The 22103-nt window shown below is 37.2% G+C and overlaps 1 protein-coding gene across 1 annotated transcript in view; it reads right to left on the reverse strand.

Moving 5' to 3' along the window:
* Positions 1–1953: 1953 nt before the first annotated feature.
* Positions 1954–22103, reverse strand: part of PPP3CC (protein phosphatase 3 catalytic subunit gamma) — a 100865-nt gene continuing 80715 nt past the window's right edge. The window contains exons 9-15 of the mRNA XM_044663485.1: positions 13244–13369; positions 11776–11853; positions 10500–10526; positions 9425–9506; positions 8109–8206; positions 5206–5238; positions 1954–4007 (exon numbers count right to left, since the gene is read on the reverse strand). Coding sequence (XP_044519420.1) covers positions 3844–4007; positions 5206–5238; positions 8109–8206; positions 9425–9506; positions 10500–10526; positions 11776–11853; positions 13244–13369 — 608 coding nt within the window. The 3' untranslated portion in view covers positions 1954–3843. The remainder of the gene's footprint in view (positions 4008–5205; positions 5239–8108; positions 8207–9424; positions 9507–10499; positions 10527–11775; positions 11854–13243; positions 13370–22103) is intronic.

Genomic DNA, 22103 nt, shown 5'->3' on the forward strand with positions numbered 1-22103 from the left:
TTTGTTATAATAAATAAATTCCCATCATGGAGAAGAGAGGAAAACACCTGGTAATCCACACACAAGAAATCTATGACTCAGTCAAGCCATTCAGTTCTAGGCAGCATGTTAGGTCAGTATCAGCACTCAAATGATGTCTTCTTCATGAAAGCCCTTCCTTCCCAAATAAGTTGATGACTAGTGCCCACTGAAGTCCTACTTACTGGTTTTTCCCTGTTAACAGGGGTGGTTAATACTTAAAGGCCTAAACAGCAACACTTGGAAATCTTGGCTAGAAATTACAATTTTAGATATAATAAAGCTGGATCAGAGGGGACAGATTTCAAATATCCTATACCCTGAGAGGTAGCAAAGGCTGTCACTAGATGCATATATACTCTCCTCTAAACTAAGTGAAATTTATGGGAGGGTCCTGGGCAACCTCCCTCTGAGATTCATTAGTCTTCTGAGCTACAGTAGCTTTAATCTTAGGTTTCTGAACTCACTGAGAAAGAAGATGGGAAGGGCACTTCGAAAGTGAACTAGTCCCAAAAGTATCCTGTTATTTTAAAAGTTTCCTTCTTAGGGGTATATAATGCTACATTTGCCAAAACAAATGCTTTTCTTTTTCTGTTTTGAAAAATGCTAGGGGATTTACTATAAGCCTGTCTAAGATGGAGATGCATACAGACATTATGTCTCAATGGCTCATGATTAGAACAGACCAAATATGTGTGACGTAAACACATGGGAATTATGGAAGATACTGCTATCCACTGATGGCAGGCTTTTGAAGCCTCAGATCCATAAGTACCTTTTCCCCTCTTTTTAAAAGAAACCTTCTGGTTATCATATAGTTAATACCAACTGCCTCAGGAACCACCACCCTATCTGGTCATCTAGGAGAAGAGGAACTGTCACCTTTTTTACAATGTCCTGGCATACAACTTTATTAAAAAAAAAAAAAAGGATTCCTCCCTCTTCCCTTATTACCAAGCATCAAAAATCGGGTGTTTAAAAAAGGTGATCAGTTATTTTTCCCTCAAAAAGAATGTTTCAAACTTTGTCTTTCATAGGCTGTGAATATAACCAAAAGGTAAATTTGACCCATATGATATTTCACTTTTAAAAGCACATAATTCAGAAAAAGAAAGGTGATCTTGCCTGGCTATAGAGGTGAAGCTAATAGCATTTCTTCTAGGATAGGAGAAGTCACAGAGAAGTCCATCTACTTCTTCCAAAGCCTGCTGGGAAGCATTCTTGGTACAGTCACAGAAAAGGAGAGCAATGCTACCACTCTGAGTTGAATGATGGAGCCATGCTTTCTGGATTGTTTGTTTGGATGCTAACTAAAGAAATAAACTGATAGTATGAAAAAATCAAAGCAGAACATCATTTGGCCTGTTTAGGAGCAATTGTTTAGATGGAAATTTTAAATGTTAAAAATGGACTGCCCTGAGTGAAATCTGGAGTGAAAAGAAAATTCTAGTCACTAAAAATTTCCCCTAGTTATTTATTGGTCTGTTATGGTTAAAGGTGAAATTACATATATTGGCAAATAAAAAGTGTTCTGGTCTCTTTATTTAAGAACTACTATAATTTCCAAAAGAGCTAAAGAACCCACTCAGATCTTTTTCCTCATGTGTTTGTGTGCTGTTAAACAGTAAATGGACTAGAGATCTAAGTAGAGAACAGTAACACAAAGTAGAAATCTATACCACAAAGGAGACCACTCCTTTTGCTATGCCCTATCAATGTAAGTTGGCAACAGAATGACTCCCAATTCATGGGACCCTCTTCAAAAAAGGCAGGTGCAGTATTTGTAGTTAACTATTACTCAATGACTTAAGGCCCCCACACTGGTGTGCGTGTGTGCGTGTGTGTGTGTGTGTGTGCGTGTGTGTGCGTGTGTGTGTGTGTGTGTATTTCTCATGGTTATGATCCTAACAAACTAGAGAAGAAAGGTGAATGATTTTCATTTTCAAATACGTGTAATCTCTTGTATTTTCCAACTTTATTGGTTGAACTTTCCCAAAGACAGTGATCCTTTCCAATACTGTGAGAAAAGGTATGAGGATTGTCTAGCTGATCAATTTCCTCAAAGAATATAAAAAAAGATATTGTTTTCAAGTGTCCTCCCCCAATTCCTTTAACAAGATTCTAAATCAGAAATAAGAGTCCCTTTATCTCTTTTTTCATACTACTCCTATCATCTTCCCACCAACAAAGACAGACACATGCCACAGCATTTAAATGGTTAAATACACCCTGATGATCTTTGATTGTCATAAAGGAGGAAATTGGGTATAATCAGTACAAATATTAGGGGAAAACAGGGCATCTCTTAATGAAAGGAGTTTTTTTTATATTCTCCTACCTGCCCTTGAAATCCTCAAAACTGCCAACATATTCTATATTGCATAAGGTACTTGCAACAATGTTGAGGTGACAATGCCCCAACATAGGAAACTAAGGAATTTCTGAAAATGTCATTTTTAAGCACTGATGAGAATGCATTCATTAGCAAGGCTGATAGCTATTAAAGCAAGACAGCAGAGACCATTTGCTTAACCAAAAAATGGAAATTTGAAGGATCTGAGAAAATGTGTTTACCAGTTGATAGGGAACTCAAAAGTTATTCAAGTAAAGACAGACATGAAAGGCTGTTGGCCTATGATACTGGTTCTTGTTCTTGGGTTCCCAGAATACTAGTGATGATCAATCACATGGAGTGCAACTCATCAAGAGTTATGAAAGATAGAAAAATGGTCAGGTGGTTTATTCAGAGTGTGGTAAAAAACTCTCTCTGAACTTCAGTAAACCAAAGTTGTTTGTCAAAGTTTCTGTTTCATAGGGGGATCCTGCAAACCCAGAGTCAATTTCTACTGCCCCATTTTTCATCAGAAATGTAGAAAATGTCAGAAATGAATAAAGATACCTGGAAGGGGGATAGGACAATAATGACATAAAACAAAAGGATAAAAAGGATCTTGGTTGCAAAAATGTTTTGAAGAGGTCATTTAGAAAACACTTAGAAATATTGTTTCTTTGTTGTAGGTGCAGTGTGGCACACTTGGAGCATAAAAATGAAAGCAGATGTCTGAAAGTATTCCATGACAGTTACATGAGTTTTTCTGGAAACTTCTTCCTCCCAAAAATCTTAAAGGGAAGTCTTAAACCAGTCATGCCTATACTATAATTGACAAATTTAAGTAATCCTAAGAGTATCCTTTATTATAATGATTATTTTTTTTTGCTCCACTGGATTACATTAAAAGGAACTGGAGTCCAGAAGAAAGTAGGCCATTATGGTAAATACATCATTTGGACCTTAAGCTATCCCTAGGATTGGTGTTATCCACTTTTAAGTTAAATCCCAATCAAGTTTGCCACAATCAGAAAAACAGGTTTCGCTTACCATAATCTATTAGACCTTATGAAGAATTGATGTCTTTAGAAGCAGTTGCACTTAGGCAAAAAGTAGTTGAACTTCTCTTTCAAAAAACGAGAGGACCAATTGGCTGGTTCAAACCAGAAACTCGGAGTTGTTATTTCCAAAGGTCCTTGTATGAAAAGGATGGGGTAGTGGCGAACAGGTGCCTCTTTTACAGCACAACACTTCATGTCTATCAGACCAATTTCTAAAAATTTTTACAAAGGAAAAAAAAGATGGGACTTTTTATATTGAACATAAATTTAAAAAATTTACAAAATGGTCACCTTTCTTACAGAATAAATGCAGACTGCATCAAGAATGTGCCTCCAGGTTTAAGTCTGTTTTTGTTTTCCAATAATAAATAAATAAAATTTACTTTTAAGTTTTGGATCCATTAGTGGTGCCACAGAAGTTGTTTAGAGCCATTACTAAGCTTTCTTGGTCAAGCTCTTGGTCCCTGATGACATCACTTGCCTCGGCCCATTAGGATATGATTTATCTCTCCGGGGGGGCATGCGCTCATTAATCCGGTCCAGGCCCCGAGCTTCCTCAAAGCTTCGGATCCTGTGTGGTGCTGGGAACCCTCGGAGGGCTAGAGAGAACAGGAAAAGAAATTTCAGTCTGCAACAGTGTGGGGGCAACAGCTTCTCAGTCACACAACAAACTCTCCTACGGAACAACATATGAGGGGCTGCTGAGCACATGTCTTGGTCAGGAGGCAGGCTGGTTTTATTTGGCCTTGGCAGAAGCATTCTTAAAAGCCCAAAAGTGTTTGAATTAATGTAAACAATTTTTCTAAAAACTTAAATGAATTGTTCAGTAGCACTCAGAAACTTGGTAAAAGGCTAATAATTATTTTTGCCCCTAAAACTTTTGGGAAAAGATGCTACTGATCAGAAATGTGCTTAGTGTTCTCAAAAATGGTAGGGACAAGTTAAACACAAGGTGGTTACTTTAAAACACAAACACCATCCATAACAATACAAAGTTAAGAAAGGGGCTAATTTTGGATCAGAAAGGTGGTATTTTATCTTGCACAACCAGGAGCTGAACACAATTTTGCCAACTTAAATGAGATGACCAAGAGCCTTCTTTATATTTCTATTAGTTTAACTTTTATAGAAATTAGGCAGAAAACTATATGGTAATATATATAGGAACTACATTTCTAACTCAACCTCTTAGTCCCTTAACTATCAAAACAAATGATCATCTTAGTTTAACAAATTTTTGACCATAAAATTTCCAAATTAAAGGATTTTTAAAAATCTATCCAGAATTATATACATTGACTTAATACTTCCAATTCAATTTCGTTCATTTATTTTTTTTAATACAAAGATAGATTAGCTTGATTATTGGGGCAATCTCATGAATCAGTCAGACTGTATTTTTCCACTTATTTTATCTCTGCTTTTAAAAAAATTTCCCAGAAACCATTTGGTGGGTAAATAGTACCAAATAAATGGCCTCAGGATAATAGATGGGGCACTGGAGTAAACTGCTTGAGATTTCACTTGCAGAAACAGCTACCCAGACATCAAGTTTATGCAATTACACTAATATCTATACAGAGAGCTCAGGAAGGCTTCATTTCTTGTGAGGGTTATATTCAATTACTATAAATGCAGGCTAGCAAGGAAGACTGACTTGAGTCTTTCCAGAGAAACCTCTACCCTCTTCTTCATTGTTCCAGTTCTGGTGATGCAATAGGGACAGTATCTTAAATGTCAAATAAGTTTTTTTTTAAATTAGAAGACAAATGATCACAGCTCTCAGATGATTCTTACCATTCTGTTGTGCCTCTACTAGTTCCATTGTGGCTGTAAAACAGCAGGGACAGTGGCATGCAAAAATGAAGACAAAAAAAGAGTGAGTAAGCTGACAGCTTTGATGCCAGTATTGAAAGCCCAAGTTTCTGTCTTTTATCCTTCTATCATTTCTTTTATCCATCCTTCCTTCCTTCCTTCCTTCCTTCTATCAATTCATCCATCCATCCATCCAACCATCCCATTCCATCCTTTCTAGCAATAATAAAAGACCAGTTGGAAGAGGACATAAAAGGAATGCTGAGTGAATAGGTGACTTGGACTTTGGATAGTTTTTGGATAATCTTCTTAATACTTTAAACTTCTAGGAAACCTTTACCACCAATATTTTTTATCATAACGCTACTGGGTCTGAAATACTGATTACAAGAAATTTTTAAAATAGGGCCACCACCCCACTTCCAAAACTCTAAGGAGAAGAAATGGAGAATTGTGCATTTATGCTTTGATGTCTATCAAATAAATGTTTGAGATTATTTTGAAAATCTAGAAGTGTCACAAATATCTCAATGTATTAAGTTCAGCTGAAGTTAAATGAATCTTTGTGTCTCAATTCAACAAATGGATAAAAGAAAATTGCTCTCTAAATGGAGTACTGTTTCACCCAAGGACTGGGAAAGACTGTCCCAAGTCACTTGTAGAAACTCTTAACTGTTTTTTTCCTCACTCAAACATGCTTGCCCTCAAATAAAAACCAGCATTTGGAAGAAGAGAAGAGAGTTACCAACAGGAGTTGTTCTCTCTGGCTACTCATTCAGGTGGTGATGTAAATCTGTGGTATGCTGGATTTGCAGCTTATCAGAGGGTGACATTTCAAACCCACATGGTTTCTAATTGTTGTGTAAGGGGGCTGACTAATTGCCAAGAAAGTCTTTTGCTCCCTCATTTCGATGGAAAAGGGGGATAATTTAAAATTCAGCATCAACAAACTTCTCTGCATAGCATCTGTGGAGGAAGTAACCATTGTGAACCACTAAAAGGTTGTTAGGATGTGCTAGGGGATACAGCATATGGGGAAAATTGTGCTTTACCTACAGGTACAATCTTTAAAAAATCTTAGTTCTTAAATATAGTGATGCCAGTGCTTCTCTAGTCTATTAAAACTTAAAAATGTTTGTCCCTGTTGACAGTATAATGGTCACAACTTCCTATTTCTCTTAGGAAGTGGAAGTGGCATTATAGGAAGTAGTCCTCTTCTGTGGTCTTTTCCCACACTGTCTGAATCTATGCAGGGCTGGTCTGATTAAAGTGTGATTAAAGAGGTGGGTAAATAATGCCATGCATTAATGCCATGCATATAGGGTCCTATTTGTTCGAAGCTGCTGAGATAAAGGTATGATTAAAATGACAGCTCTAGTTGGGGATACCATAGCCTGCAAATTGAAATATAATGTGTGAACTGGGCAGAGAAAAAAACTCTTGCTGGCCAATTATAGAGAGAATTATAAATTCTTCAAATTTCCTAGTTCTTACTACAGTTCCTAGTTCTTACTACTATTCTCCTGTTCTACAGATCTTTTTAAAATGTCCTTAATATCCACATCAATTCAGATAGCCTAATGCTTATCTAAAAAGCAATCTCCAGGAAGTGGGCATATCTGAGGCTACAAACAGATAGCAAAGAAACTAACAAAATGATAAGACCATAAAATGTTTTTTCACCAATAAAATCTAGACTCGGAGATGGTCATGCTTTTTCACCCAGTAGAAAAGAAAATCTTATTTTGGGTGTACTGTCTAAAGGAGCCTGAATTTATTTGAAAATCAAAACAAAAAAAGCTCAAGTAAAGCTTCATGAGCTACTAAATTCTCAATCTTTTTTTCTGCAAGGCCACTTATTCTTTCTTTCTTTCTTTCTTTCTTTCTTTCTTTCTTTCTTTCTTTCTTTCTTTCTTTCTTCTTATATTTTTCATCACTAAGTTAATACCTTTGAACTCCCAATGTAAACAAAACCAAACTAAACCCTTACTGGAGACACTATGGTGTAAAGGAAAGAGCATTGCATTTCTAGTCAAAAGACTGGGTTTCAAATCCTAGCTCCTTAATTAACTGTATTAAATGACTTGGGTAAGTTTCTTCACCTCTTTGGGTTTCAGTTTGCATATCTGAAAAATGAGGGGTTAACTAAGAAGATCTCTAAAGTCTTTTCAATCTTTAAAGACTACTGATCTGTTCAATGAAAAATTATACAGTTGTTTAGAGAGAAAAATAATTTTTATTGAGACTTTTCAAGCAGACTTTGCAAATTAAATAAGCAGATTGATGACATTCAAAAAATATCCAAGTTATATATGCCCTTAATCAGATTTAAGGATGAAGAAGTTAGTTCTATGTAAAAAAATTTCAAATAGTTATGAAGGGACCAATTCCTACTGGCACATTATATTGGGCATTCTGTGGTAAGTGTTGCATATAGGAGGCAGGTAACATGAGCAAACCTTAAATGGAAAAGTTTGAATAAGACTATAGATGTGTAAAAAAACAAGCAGTGATGTGTATAGCCCAGGTTCTCGATAGACATCTGGTAATATTAGCTGATGCCTCTCTCCGTCTCTAGTCTAAGATTTGTTTACTTCAACCAAGTCTCAACCTTTTCATTCCAAGACCTCACACAGCAACTCTCCTTAGAGGACACCTCCCCCAGACCTTTAGAACTGGCACTGTGGCAAAAGAAATGTTCTTGGCACCACAGAAGAGTCCAGCTGCCAGAAGATGAATAACTTCTTCAGTAGGACATGAGGAAAGGCATTATGGAAAAGGTTTATAACTTTCAAGCTGAGAAAATCAGATGCTTTTGTTTTACATGGCAATGGTTAGGATTAGGACTCTATCCTTCCAGGAAGACACACTTCTCCTATACTCACCGTTCTGAATGGTCTGTTTTCCTCCTGAAAGGACACCCAGAGGCAGAGTACCTGTAGGAGTCAGCCCTTTGAGAGTTAGCACACTTTCCCTCTCTTCTCTAGAAAGGAATAAAAACATTTGGTTAACTCTTGGGAGTATTCTGTTCAGCACACCAGAGAAAAACCTGAGAAGAGCATTGAAGAGAGGAGTATTTCTTCTTTTCTTTCATTCCCTAAAAAGGAATGGAGGAAATATCTTCTAGTACTATGTTAGGGTTAATTAAGCAACAGCAAGCCAATATTACACATGCACACATACACACACATATTCTCATATTCTCTCATGTTCTCGTTCATTCTCATTCTCTCTCTCTCTCTCTCTCTCTCTCTCTCTCTCTCTCTCTCTCTCTCTTTCTCTCTCTCTCTTTCATAAAAACTATCTGAATAAATGTGAGTCTGCTTTTACTTGATTTGCCATGTGGGTCTGATCCAAACAAGAGACCTGGACAACTGAAGGATCCTGTCTAAGCTCTAGTTCAAAAAGGTCATCCTGAAAGGGATTTCTAAGATTCTTATTATAGACTTTCCTCCCAGATTTGTACTGTTTTTTAATGATAATTGACTGAAAACCACAATTTCACACACAGGAAAAACAGTTCCACAAAATAGGAAACATGGATTCATAGTCTAGTGTGGTGTTATTTCAGGTATATTAGATACCTAATATCTATGTAAATAGATAGAATTACATTTTAAGGCCACTGGAGGAAATTGCCACGTTATAGCCAAATCTCATTAAAAATGGCAACTACAGGGGGCAGCTGGGTAGCTCAGTGGATTCAGAGCCAGGCCTAGAGAGGGAGGTCCTAGGTTCAAATCTGGCCTCAGATACTTCCCAACTGTGTGACCCTGGGCAAGTCACTTAACCTCCACTGCCTCCATTGCCTAGCCCTTACCATTCTTCTGTCTTGGAGTCACAGTATTGACTCCAAGACAGAAGGTAAGGATTTAAAAAAAATGGCAACTACATTATAGAAAATATATTAAAGTTTTTTGTTATTTCTGAAAACATAAGATTTATAAAATATTTGTTAAGAAACTAGTGGGAAAAGACTATGCTAATAAATATGGCAGGTATATTTTACTAGTTCCAAAGCAATTATACCAATGGGGTAAATACTACTATAGCTTTCCATAGTAACCATAAATGCAATAAAAACTTTATTTTTCAAAATGTAAAAAAAGAAATTAAAATCGTCCAATTCAATTTGTTTGGGTTTACTAATCAAATTTGAACTCTTCTTTATACTACATGCTACATATAGTTGAGATCTTACCGAAGAACTGAAAACACTCGTGCCATCTTTCCAATAGCCCTAATTTTATTTTTGATGATCTCCTTACGAATTAATGTGTTTCCTGAGAACAGAAAGATTAACTGAGTTAAAAGTTCTCCTGTTTTTTTGTAGTTAACACGTTGCTTCAAAAAAAAGATCAATGTCAAGAATTCTGCCTTGACAAAAACAGATTTAAAATATTAAAATTAAAGCTAGTTATTTGTTCAAACAAAGTCCTGGGGAATGCTAAGGAAATCAGAATCTGAAAAGAGTAAGAATAAAATCACACCGGAAAGGATGAGATTTTTCTTAAAGGGGGAAGGAACACAAAAGAAAAGCTGGATGGGTCTGTCTCAGGTAGGATTCTCTCAGTGAAACTCAACAGGCAAAGGACACCACATAATAAACAAAATGACACACATTTACATACATATGCACACACCTAAAAATACACAGAGGCACTTGGTGAAACAAAGCTCTCTTGTCTGATTACTGATGGACATCTTCAGATGTAGAATTATGCCTGCCAATTGGCAAGTGGTCATTCAAGCAAGTTCTGCATGTAAACACAATGCATGGCTATCCTGAACTCGGTGGGAGTGCCTTTATTTCTTTAATTCCCACTTACATGTGAATTAGTGAGATCTTTCACACTACAGACAGCTGTAAAGATGGAATTGTGGGAGAAAAGGAGTACGTGGAAGATATATTTTGAAGCAAAAAAAAAAAAAAAAAGAGTGCAAGGTTTTATGTTCTTCTGTCATCTGTTCATGAAATAACCCACGCATTATAAGCCAAACTTCATATCTAGCATGCACTCCAGGCATGCATCAGGTGGCTGCATTCAGAATTCAGAAACAGAAAAGTGATACCATCCTTGCAGCTTTCAATATCCTAAAAAACACAGCAGGATTCACATATACCAAGCATTTATATTAAAATAAAAAGAGATGACAAAGGATAGAGAGTCTGCTTCAATTGCTCAGCTATCAATTGTTTTTAAAAAATCTATTCACATGGGTTCTAGTGGTACAGGCAGCATGTAAAAGACTACTAGCACATTCTAGTTGGGTACCTTTCTGATAGCTTGAAATGTAGTGATCTTCAGGGAGAAGAGACACCAAGAAACAAGGAATGAAGACAGAAATATGAGAAGAGAAATTTAAGTTTTCATGGGAGGAAGAAAAATGATGTCAGGAGGAAGTGGGACAAGGGCAGAGGGACAAGCGGCTCACGAGATACATTTTCTTGTAATGTGGTAAGATAGCAAATTTCAGACTTCCTAGCTACATATACTTTGCCAGTTGGCCTTTGTCTTTAAGACTCTAGTTTTATGTAAACCAATATGAGATCCTCCAGTATGCTTTCTACCTCCACATATCATTAAAAAAACATTACTAGGGGGCAGCTGGGTAGCTAAGTGGAGTGAGAGTCAGGCCTAGAGACAGGAGGTCCTAGGTTCAAACCCGGCCTCAGACACTTCCCAGCTGTGTGACCCTGGGCAAGTCACTTGACCCCCATTGCCCACCCTTACCAATCTTCCACCTATGAGCCAATACACCGAAGTACAAGGGTTTAAAAAAAAAACAAACATTACTAAATGAAACCCCAGAAGAATGTTATTTCTTGAATAATGCTGGTAATGAGAGGGGATGTGTGGGAGCAGATCAGTTTAACATTCATAAATTTAAAGTGTATGTAGTAGTGATAAGCAGCAGCAAAGACTATAATCTGGACTTGTTAAAGAAGTCACATGCCTGAGAACTGGGGAAAGAGAAATAAGAAAGCTTAACTAAATACACACACCTGATTGGTTTTTATAATAAAGTTTCATCTAGTTTGCTTAAATTAGTTGAAACATCAAACTATTAAAGCCAAAGTCAAAATCCTGCTATCGGGCTGAACTAGTTAGCTCGGCACAATGTAAAACCCACATCTGTGATCCCTCCCTAAGTCTAGCCCAGAATTTTCACAAATGTGTGCTTCTGGAGGAGTTACAGATAGTTTGATGGAATCCATCTTCACTACTGAAAAAACAATTCAAAGCACTCATGTAATAACAGCAAGGTCATCTGTGCTCTCTCTATAAAGGAGAGCACACTTTCCTAAGTGTGAAACAATTTCTCATTTCTCTCATTTCTCTTTCTGAAGATATTACAAAATATCCATAAACTTCACCATGGTTTCAAAAGAATCTAAAGAGAATAGTAGTTCATTAAATTAAATATTTAAATCTTCAGGGGCTAATGTATCAGAATCAGTTCATAAATAGTGGACATAAACTGTAACTTAGCTTTAAAAACAGAAACTCCCCCAACCTTGGCTCCTGTTAAAAAACAATCCAAGTTTACCTCCCGTAACTTCCTCATCTTCCGAAATCAATTCATCATCAGAGCATATGTTGAGAATGCTAACCAGCATCTCTGTGACTATGTACAGGGATAAAACAAAGGAAAGTTAAAAACATTTAAAAAAATTTTTTTTCTCTAAAAGCACATGTGTATAATATATAAGCAGATGGAACAGAATTATCTTTTTATTTAATAGATTTCACTGAAATATTTTGGTTTTGTATCACCTAGATCCCATCCTGTATCCCTTTCTTCACTCTTTCAAGAGTGCCATCCCTTATAGAAACAAAGATTTTTTTAAAAGAAAAAATGAGTAAAATTGATCAAGATATTAGTTAAGATTTCACTTTATATTGCAATTTTCCACAACTATGCACCCTCTACTTTTGCAAAGGAGTGAGGAGAAGTGTTTTCTCATATCTCTTTTCAGGGGACAAGCCTGCTGTTTATGGCTCTAGCAGTTATTTATAACTACTTTAACCTAATGTGGAGGCTATACTTAAAACTAAGTATCTCATGGAGAAGCCCAAGATTATGAAAGCCAAATGTCTCATTTGTACCATTAAAGAACACTCAAAGAACCTACCAATTAGTAAATAATTTGCTAGATGACTTTTCAGGACACCTTCTACTGATCTACACATGGAAAAAAATTTAATTTCACAACCAACTTGCCAAAAAGCCCGAGTTTGTGTAGCTATATCAAAGGCAACAACATAATTCTGAAAACACAATAATTATATTTACTGTTACAGTTATACCATACAGTTTATAGAGCTAGTTCATCACAACCACCACACAAAGGAATTATGCTCTGTAAAACTTTATGTGCTCCATAAATGTTACTAATTACAACTATTATTATCCTCACTTTGCAGATGAGGAAAGTGAAGTTAAGGGGAACTGATTTTTGCAAGACCATATGGTTTGTGAGGCACAGAGAAAATGTGAACCTTGGTATACTGACTCCCAAGTTCAGTTCAGGGCATGTAGGGACTGTATTACTTTTAAGCTCTAGATCAGTGATTCCCAAAGTGGGTGCTACCGCCCCCTGGTGGGTGCTGCAGTGATCTAGCGAAGTGGTGATGGCCACACTTTTTTTGTATTACATTCTATTCAGAGTTCAAGAAATAGTTTCATAATTTCCAGGGGGCGCTAAGTAATATTTCTTTCTGGAAAGGGGGCAGTAGGCCAAAAAAGTTTGGGAACCACTGCTAGAGTCTAGATCAAATCCTTTAAAAAGCTATTTTAAATAAATCAAACAATCCATTATAAGTAAGACTAAGACTCAACTAAAAACCCTACATGTTGCCAGAACATATAGTAAACAAACCAAAAAAACCCAATTTCCAGTATTGAATTATTTGTCCATTTTTACATGAGCCATATGTGTGATATGAAGACATATCATTTATGCATTAATCAATCATGTAGGCACAAGGAGGTCTGGATGACTTGTTTCTCCTACCTTTCTCCCCCACAAAGGGCAAAGACCACGAGAAAACATCCATAAAGTTTGGAAGCCAGTAGGGGTGCGGAGAGCAGTTAAACTGTCGGATGTTCATGATATTGTTTTCATATTTCAGTACAGCGGCTGAAAGGGAAGATATCAAGAGAATCTGGGTACATCATGGGAACTCTCTCTCTTTATGTACTTTTAAACATCTACATTTCCTATAATTCAGACCATTTTGTTTGTAAAGCCCAGGAGCTGTGATTGGAAGAGACTCACAGTAATTTCAGTTTGGTTTATCTTCTCAGTAACTATTCCAAGGAATCATGCTATCTACAGAGTTCACAATAATAAAACCACAATGCATAATAGGCATAACTTTAAGACTTCAAAAGGACATTACAGAAGCAGCTATGTGGCTCAGTAGGTAGAGGGCCAGGGTTGGAAATCCTGGGATCAAATGTGGACTCAGCTCCTTACTAGCTGTATGACCCTGGGCAAGTGATTTAACCCCAATTGCCCACCCTTACCACTCTTCTGCCTTAGAACTGATACTTAGTAATGATTCTAAGATAAACAGGTTTTAAAAAAAAAGACATTACAGTTGCTTTATAGGTCAACTAGTTGAAATTACAACTACCTGGTTTTTTTTAAACGTTTATTAATATTCATTTTTAATCTGTTTACATGCTTCATACCCCTACTTTCCCCTTCACCCCCCCTGTCTCCCCCCACCCATGGCCAACGCACATTTCCACTAGTTGTAACTTGTGTCCTTGTTCAGGGTCTATTTCCAAATTGTTGGTAGTTGCATTGGTGTGGTCGTTTCGAGTCCACATCCCCAATCATGTCCGCCTCAACCCATGCATTCAAGCAATTGTTTATCTTCTATGTTTCCTCTCCTGCAGTCCTTCCTCTGAATGTGGGTAGCATCTTTACCATAAATCCCTCAGAGCTGTCCTGAGTCATTGCAGTGCTGCTGGTACTGGAGCCCATTACATTCTATTTTACCACAGTATATCAGTCTCTGTGTACAATGTTCTTCTGGCTCTGCTCCTTTCACTCTGCATCAGTTCCTGGAGGTCTTTCCAGTTCACCTGGAACTCCTCCAGTTTATTATTCCTTTTAGCACAATAGTATTCCATCACCAGCATATACCACAATTGTTCAGTCATTCCCCAATTGAAGGACATCCCCTCCTTTTCCAGTTTTTTGCCACTACAAAAAGCGCAGCTATAAATATTTTCATACAAGTCTGTTTATCTATGATCTCTTTGGGGTACAAACCCAGCAATGGTAAGGCTGGATCAAAGGGCAGGCATTCTTTTATAGCCCTTTGAGCATAGTTCCAAATTGCCAGCCAGAATGGTTGGATCAGTTCACAATTCCACCAGCAATGCATTAATGTCCCAATTTTGCCACATCCCCTCCAGAATTCATTACTCTCCCCTTCTTTCATTTTAGCCAATCTGCTAGGTGTGAGGTGATACCTCAGAGTTGTTTTGATTTGCATTTCTCTAATTATTAGAGATTTAGAACACTTTCTCATGTGCTTATTGATACTTTTGATTTCTTTACTTGAGAATTGCCTATTCATGTCTCTTGCCCATTTTTCAATTGGGGAGTGGCTTGATTTTTTATACAATTGATTTAACTCCTTGTATATTTGAGTAATTAGACCCCTGTCAGAGTTTTTTGTTATAAAGATTTTTTCCCAATTTGTTGTTTTTCTTCTGATTTTGACTACATTGTTTTTGTTTGTACAAAAGCTTTTTAGCTTGATATAATCAAAACCATTTAATTTACATTTTGTAATTTTCTCTAACTCTTGCTTGGTTTTAAAATCTTTCCTTTCCCAGATATCTGACAAGTATACTATTTTGTGTTCACTTAGCTTATTTATAGTTTCCCTCTTTATATTCAGGTCATTCACCCATTCTGAATTTATCTTGGTGTAGGGTGTGAGATGTTTATCTAGACCTAATTTCTCCCATATTGTTTTCCAAATTTCCCAGCAGTTTTTGTCAAATAGTGCATTCATGTCCCAAAAGTTGGGCTCTTTGGGTTTATCATACACTTGTCTTGCTGACGTCATTAACCCCAAGTCTATTCCACTGATCCTCCTCTCTGTCTCTTAGCCAGTACCATATTGTTTTGATGACTGCTGCTTTATAGTATCTGATACTTCTAGGCTCCCTTCCTTCACATTTTTTTTCATTATTTCCCTTGATATTCTTGATCTTTTGTTATTCCAAATGAAATTTGTTATAGTTTTTCCTAATTCAGTAAAGAAGTTTTTTGGTAATTTGATAGGTATGGCGCTAAATAGGTAAATTAATTTGGGTAGAATGTTCATTTTTATTATGTTAGCTTGTCCTACCCATGAACAATTAATGGCTTTCCAATTGTTGAGATCCAGTTTTATGTGTTTGGAAAGTGTTTTGTAGTTGTTTTCGTATAATTGCTGTGTTTGTTTTGGTAGGTAGATTCCCAAGTATTTTATATTGTCTAGGGTGATTTTAAATGGTGTTTCTCTTTCTACCTCTTGCTGCTCTAATGTGTTGGAAATATATAGAAATGCTGATGATTTATGTGCAATTATTTTGTATCCTGCAACTTTGCTAAAGTTGTTGATTATTTCTACAAGCTTCTTAGTTGATTCTCTAGGATTTTTTAAGTAGACCATCATATCGTCTGCAAAGAGTGATAGCTTAGTCTCCTCCTTGCCTATTTTGATACCTTCAATTTCTTTTTCTTCTCTAATTGCTATTGCTAGTGTTTCTAGTACTATGTTGAATAATAGAGGTGATAATGGGCATCCTTGTTTCACTCCTGATCTTATTGGGAAGGCTTCTAATTTATCCCCATTGCATATAATGCTTGTTGATGGTTTTAGGTATATACTGTTTATTATTTTTAGGAAGGGTCCTTCTATTCCTATACTTTTCAGTGTTTTCAATGGGAATGGATGCTGTATTTTGTCAAAGGCTTTTTCAGCATCTATTGAGATAATCATGTGATTTTTGTTTATTAGACTGTTGATATGGTCAATTATGTGGATGGCTTTCCTAATGTTGAACCATCCTTGCATTCCTGGTATAAATCCCACCTGGTCATGGTGGATGATCTTCTTAATTACTTGCTGGAGTCTCTTTGCTAATATTCTATTTAAGATTTTTGCATCTATGTTCATTAAGGAGATTGGTCTATAGTTTTCTTTCTCTGTTTTTGGTCTACCTGGCTTTGGGATCAGTACCATATTTGTGTCATAAAAGGAATTTGGTAGGACTCCTTCTTTGCTTATCATACCAAATAATTTGTATAGTATTGGGATTAGTTGCTCTTTGAATGTCTGATAGAATTCACTTGTTAATCCATCAGGCCCTGGTGATTTTTTCTTAGGGAGTTCTTTGATGGCTTGTTCAATTTCTATTTCTGATATGGGATTATTTAGATATTCTATTTCTTCTGCTGTTAATCTAGGCAATTTATATTTTTGTAAATATTCATCCATATCTCCTAAATTGTTATATTTGTTGCCATATAATTGGGCGAAATAGTTCTTAATGATTGCCTTAATTTCCCCTTCATTAGAGGTGAGGTCTCCCTTTTCATCTTTAATACTGTCAATTAGGTTTTCTTCTTTCCTTTTTCTTATTAGGTTGACCAGTACTTTGTCTATTTTATCTGTTTTTTCAAAATACCAGCTTCTAGTCTTATTTATTAATTCAATAGTTCTTTTACTTTTGATTTTATTAATTTCTCCCTTAATTTTTAGTATTTCTAATTTAGTTTTCATCTGGGGGTTTTTAATTTGCTCACTTTCTAATTTTTTGAGTTGCATACCCAATTCATTAATCTCTGCCCTCCTTAATTTGTTAATATATGCACTCAAGGATATAAATTTCCCCCTGAGTACTGCCTTGGCTGCATCCCACAGAGTTTGGTAGGATGTGTCATCATTGTCATTCTCTTCAATGAAATTGTTGATTGTTTCTATGATATCTTCTTTGACAAATTGGTTTTGGAGAATCATATTGTTTAATTTCCAATTGGTTTTTGATTTGCCTGTCCAGGTGCCCTTACTAATTATTATTTTTATTGCATTATGATCTGAGTTTACATTTATTATATCTGCTCTTTTGCATTTGTTTGCAATGATTCTATGCCCTATTACATGGTCAATCTTTGTAAATGTACTATGTGCAGCTGAAAAGAAGTTGTATTCCTTTTTGTCCCTATTTATTTTTCTCCACATATCAATTAGATCTAATTTTTCTAGGACTTCATTCACCTCTCTTACCTCTTTCTTATTTATTTTTTGGTTTGATTTATCTAGATCTGAAAGAGGAATATTTAGATCTCCCACTATTATGGTTTTACTATCTATTTCCTTCTTGAGCTCTGCCAGTTTCTCCTTTATGAATTTGGATGCTATACCACTTGGTGCATATATATTGAGCAGTGTTATTTCCTCCTTGTTTATACTGCCTTTAATCAGGATGTAATGACCTTCCCTGTCTTTTTTAATACTATCTATTTTTACTTTGGCTTTGTCAGAGATCATAATAGCCACTCCTGCCTTCTTTTTCTCATTTGATGCCCAAAAGATTTTGCTTATGCCTTTAACCTTGAACTTGTGTGTGTCTACCTGCCTCATATGTGTTTCTTGTAGACAACATATGGTAGGATTTTGGTTTCTGATCCACTCTGCTATTTGCTTCCATTTTATGAACGAGTTCATCCCATTCACATTCAGAGTTACAATTGTTAGTTGTGCATTCATTGACATTTTTGTATCCTCCCTTAGACCCACCCCTTCTTCTTACACTATTTTCTTTTAAACCAGTGGTTTGCTTTGAGCCAGTTTCCCTTATTCCCCTCCCTTGATTGACTTCCCTTTCTGCCCTCTCCCTTGTTATTCCCCTCTTTTTGCTTTTTAAAGACCTAATGAATTCCCTCCCCCTTCTTCTCCCCTCCCTTTTTTGACCTCCCCACTCCCCTGCTCCCTTTGGTTTATCCCTTCTGACTTTCTCAGTAGGGTTAGATAGAGTTTTTTATCCAAATGGATAATAAAGCTACTCTTCCCTCTCCGGGTTGATTACACTGAGAGTAAGGTTTGATTATTACCTCTTAATGCTCTCTTCCTCGCCTTCTTATGATAGTATTTATCCCCTCCCCTTCCCATGCCTTCTTTGTGTTTAATAGAATATTTTTCTTATTTACTCAGATTTTTCTTGGTGTCCCCTACTATTCCCCCCTCTTTCCCATCCCCCCATGTCATCTTAGACCATTTAGTATCCTGTCTTCTCACTATGAATTATTCTTCTGGTTGCTCTAATAGTGAATATTATAATAGTGAATAGAGTTCACTACAGAGAATTATACATAGCATTTCTCCACCTAGTAATACAGATAATTAGATCTTATTTAAGCCCTTAAAGAGTCAAGTTTAAAAGATTATGAGTTTTCTTTCTTTTCCCTCTGTTTCTTATTTACCTTTTCATGTTTCTCTCGATTTTTGTGGTTGGGTATCAAACTTTCCATTTTGTGCAAAAACTTGGAAATCTTCAATTTTGTTGAATGCCCATACTTTCCCCTGGAAGTATATAATCAGTTTCGATGAGTAGTTGATTCGTGGTTGAAGGCCCAGCTCTCTTGCCTTTCTGAATATCGTATTCCAAGTCTTGCGGTCTTTTAGCGTGGAGGCTGCCAGATCCTGTGTGATCCTTATTGGTGTTCCTTGATATTTGAATTGTCTCCTTCTGGCTTCTTGTAAGATTTTTTTCTTTTACTTGAAAGCTCTTGAATTTGGTTATTATATTCCTTGGTGTTGACTTTTCTGTGTCCAGTGTAGAGGGTGATCTATGGATCCTTTCAATGTCTATATTACCTTCTTGTTGTAGAACTTCAGGGCAATTTTGCTGAATAATTTCTTTAAGTATGGAGTCCAAGTTTCTATTAATTTCTGCCTTTTCAGGAAGACCAATGATTCTCAAATTGTCTCTTCTAGACCGGTTTTCTTGGTCTGTCACTTTCTCATTGAGATATTTCATGTTTCCTTCTATTTTATCAGTCTTTTGACTTTGTTTTATTTGTTCTTGTTGTCTTGATAGATCGTTGGCTTCTAATTGTTTGATTCTAGCCTTTAAGGACTGGTTTTCGGCTATAATCTTTTGGTTTTCCTTTTCAATCTGGTCATTTCTGGTCTTCAGTTGACTTGCCTCACTTTCCCATTGCGAAATTCTGCCTTTTAAACTATTATTTTCTTGCCAGATTTCTTCCATCTTCCTCAACATCTCATTTTTGAACTCTTCAATAGCTTGTGACCAGCTTTCATTTTTGGGGGGAAGTTTGGTTATTTGTTTGTCCTCCTCTGTTGTCTGGATTTTCTCTGTGTAAAAGTTGTCGAGTGTTCCAGAGTTTTTCTTGGTAATCTTTTTCTTCTGGGCTTCCCTATGGCTTGCCATTATTAGCTCCGCCCCTTTTCAGCTTTGTCTTCACACTCAGGGTCTGCCTGCACTTTCTAAGCTTCTGATGGCTCCGGTCTCCTTGTCCTCGAGGTCAGGCCTCCTGGTAGTCCCCGGTCTGCCCCTCTGCCCGAGGCTCCTTCAGAGGTCTTGGGGCTGCTTCCACAGCCACGCTCCTGTCTGCCCCAGGTCCTCACTGGACGTCCTAGCCTGCGCTGGAAATCTTTATTCACACCTAGGGCACTGCCTTCACCTGCTTTATAGGTCTTTATTCTCACTCGGGGCAGAGCCTTCACCCAGTCAAGATGCTGTGGAAAGTCCCTGTGTTAGAGTTCTTTATTCTGCCTGGGGCAGAGCCTTCACCCGCATATATGCTTGGGAAAGTCCGTGCATCCCCCCAGCCACTTGGGGTCCCACATCTGGCAGCTCACAGGTACAAGCCCTGGGGCTGCTAGTGATTTACTGGTTGCCCCAATCCTGTTTTCACTCTTGTGCGTTAGCCTTGGTGCTGTGCGTGGTAGGGGGGTGTGGGGGGTGGAGGGGCTTCTTCTTCCTCTCGCGTTTTAGTGAGAGCTGTTTCACCCCTTTATAGCATGGAAATGCCCTGATTCTGCGTACCTTCAATGCTGCGCCCTGTTGTGGGGTTCCTTCGTTCGTCTGGGTTCATTTTTATGCCCCCTTGAGGAGTCCTGTATGCTTCGGTTAGGAGAGATCGAGCAGCTGCTCCTTACTCTGCCGCCATCTTAACCGGAAGTCCATCTTAAACTCACTACTACCTGTTTTTAAGAAGCCCTTGCCTTCTGACCTCTCCTTCCCTCCTCCCCCCAGTAGTCAGTATACTGATGGTGTGTCCAAGAGATGTAAACTTTTAGCAGATCCATGTATTTGCACACATTTTATTGAAAAGTTAAAATATTAAAATGCCAATCTGTCCTCATCACAAGCAATAGTTATTATTTGATACTGCTGTTATCCTGAAAAGGTAAAATGATTCCTTAGAAAGTACAGAAGAGGTGATTATTTAACAATTATTTTTGTTAATATGAAATTACTGGTGTAGTAACCTCAACATTTAAGAGTTAATGAGTACCTACAAAATACTAGGCATTGTAGAGAATATATAAATATATCCTATTCTTTTTATAGATGATTACTTTTTAAAAATATTTCATGTGGGGCATGTGTCCTTAAGCTATACACAGAGACAAATCTGGGAGCCAGGCCACAAGAGCAGAGGATTACAATGGGAAAATGTTGAGAAACAACAACAAAACCTTGGTATACATTTGGTGTAATAAATCAGGTAATGATGTAGAAAATTTTAGTTTCCAAAGAACAACTAGTGGGACTAAAAATATATGTGTATATTCCACTGTTAGGCCTAAGGCATTGTTTGGGAAGGAAGAAAACTGGGAGAAGAGAGGTCAAACAGGACAGAAGGAAGCACTTGGGCGGAAGTGGTAGAATGCTGCCAGTGTTTTAACGACCATTCAGCATTTCCTAAGAGATGCTTAGGAAGCAGGAAGGAGAAATGGGAAGCAGTTATAGAATAAGGGTGGTGATGGCAAGGTCAAGTGGAAAAGCACTGTCTTCAGGAGTTTCCCAGAGTTCTTGGCACAGACTACTTGATGACATGAAGACCAAATACACAGAACAAAACAAGCCTGGAGGAGGGGCTGGCCAACAAGTAAGCCATGGGAGGAGGTGGAGGCAGTGGGCTCTCTAGTGCTCAATCATGTGGGCAGTGGATAAACGTGACTTGTTACAAAGAATGTAAAAATGAGAGGGGGTTACCTCAGGAGTTTGAGGAGGACAGATATACTACCCAACTTACATAGACTCAAATATGGAGATAGGTAACCAGAGAATGGAAACAGTCTTTGGCATGGAAGATGAGTTAATGAGACAAGTATGGGCCACTGGGTAGAGTGCTGAATTGGGTAGAAAGAATCTCTGATGCTCTGGGAACGAAGAAAAGTCATTCAACTTCTTTGGGACTCAGATTCCTCTCCTATGAGATATAGGAGTTGGACTAAATGGTCTAAGGTCCCTTCTGGTGCTGAATCTATGATACTATGAGTAGAAGACAAGCCATCTTTTACACAGCTGCCAAAGTATTATAATTCAAAGTGCATATCTGATTAGGTCACTTCCCTACTCAAGAAGTTTCAATGGCTCCCTGCTATGTCCAGGATCAAATTCAAATTCCTCTATTTGCCATTTAAAAACCCTTACAAACTGGATCCAAATTATATTTATTTTGGACTGTGTTAGTGGAAATTTGGGGTTCATTTGAGCCTTAAATATTTAGATATATGACATAAACTTCCTGTGGACATTTTGGGGACTTTGAAACTACATTTCCCATGATTCCTCTTAGGAAGGAAGTGTGATTACATAGAGAA

Source organism: Gracilinanus agilis, chromosome 2 (assembly GCF_016433145.1).
Source record: "Gracilinanus agilis isolate LMUSP501 chromosome 2, AgileGrace, whole genome shotgun sequence".
NCBI classification, from domain to species: Eukaryota; Metazoa; Chordata; class Mammalia; order Didelphimorphia; family Didelphidae; genus Gracilinanus; species Gracilinanus agilis.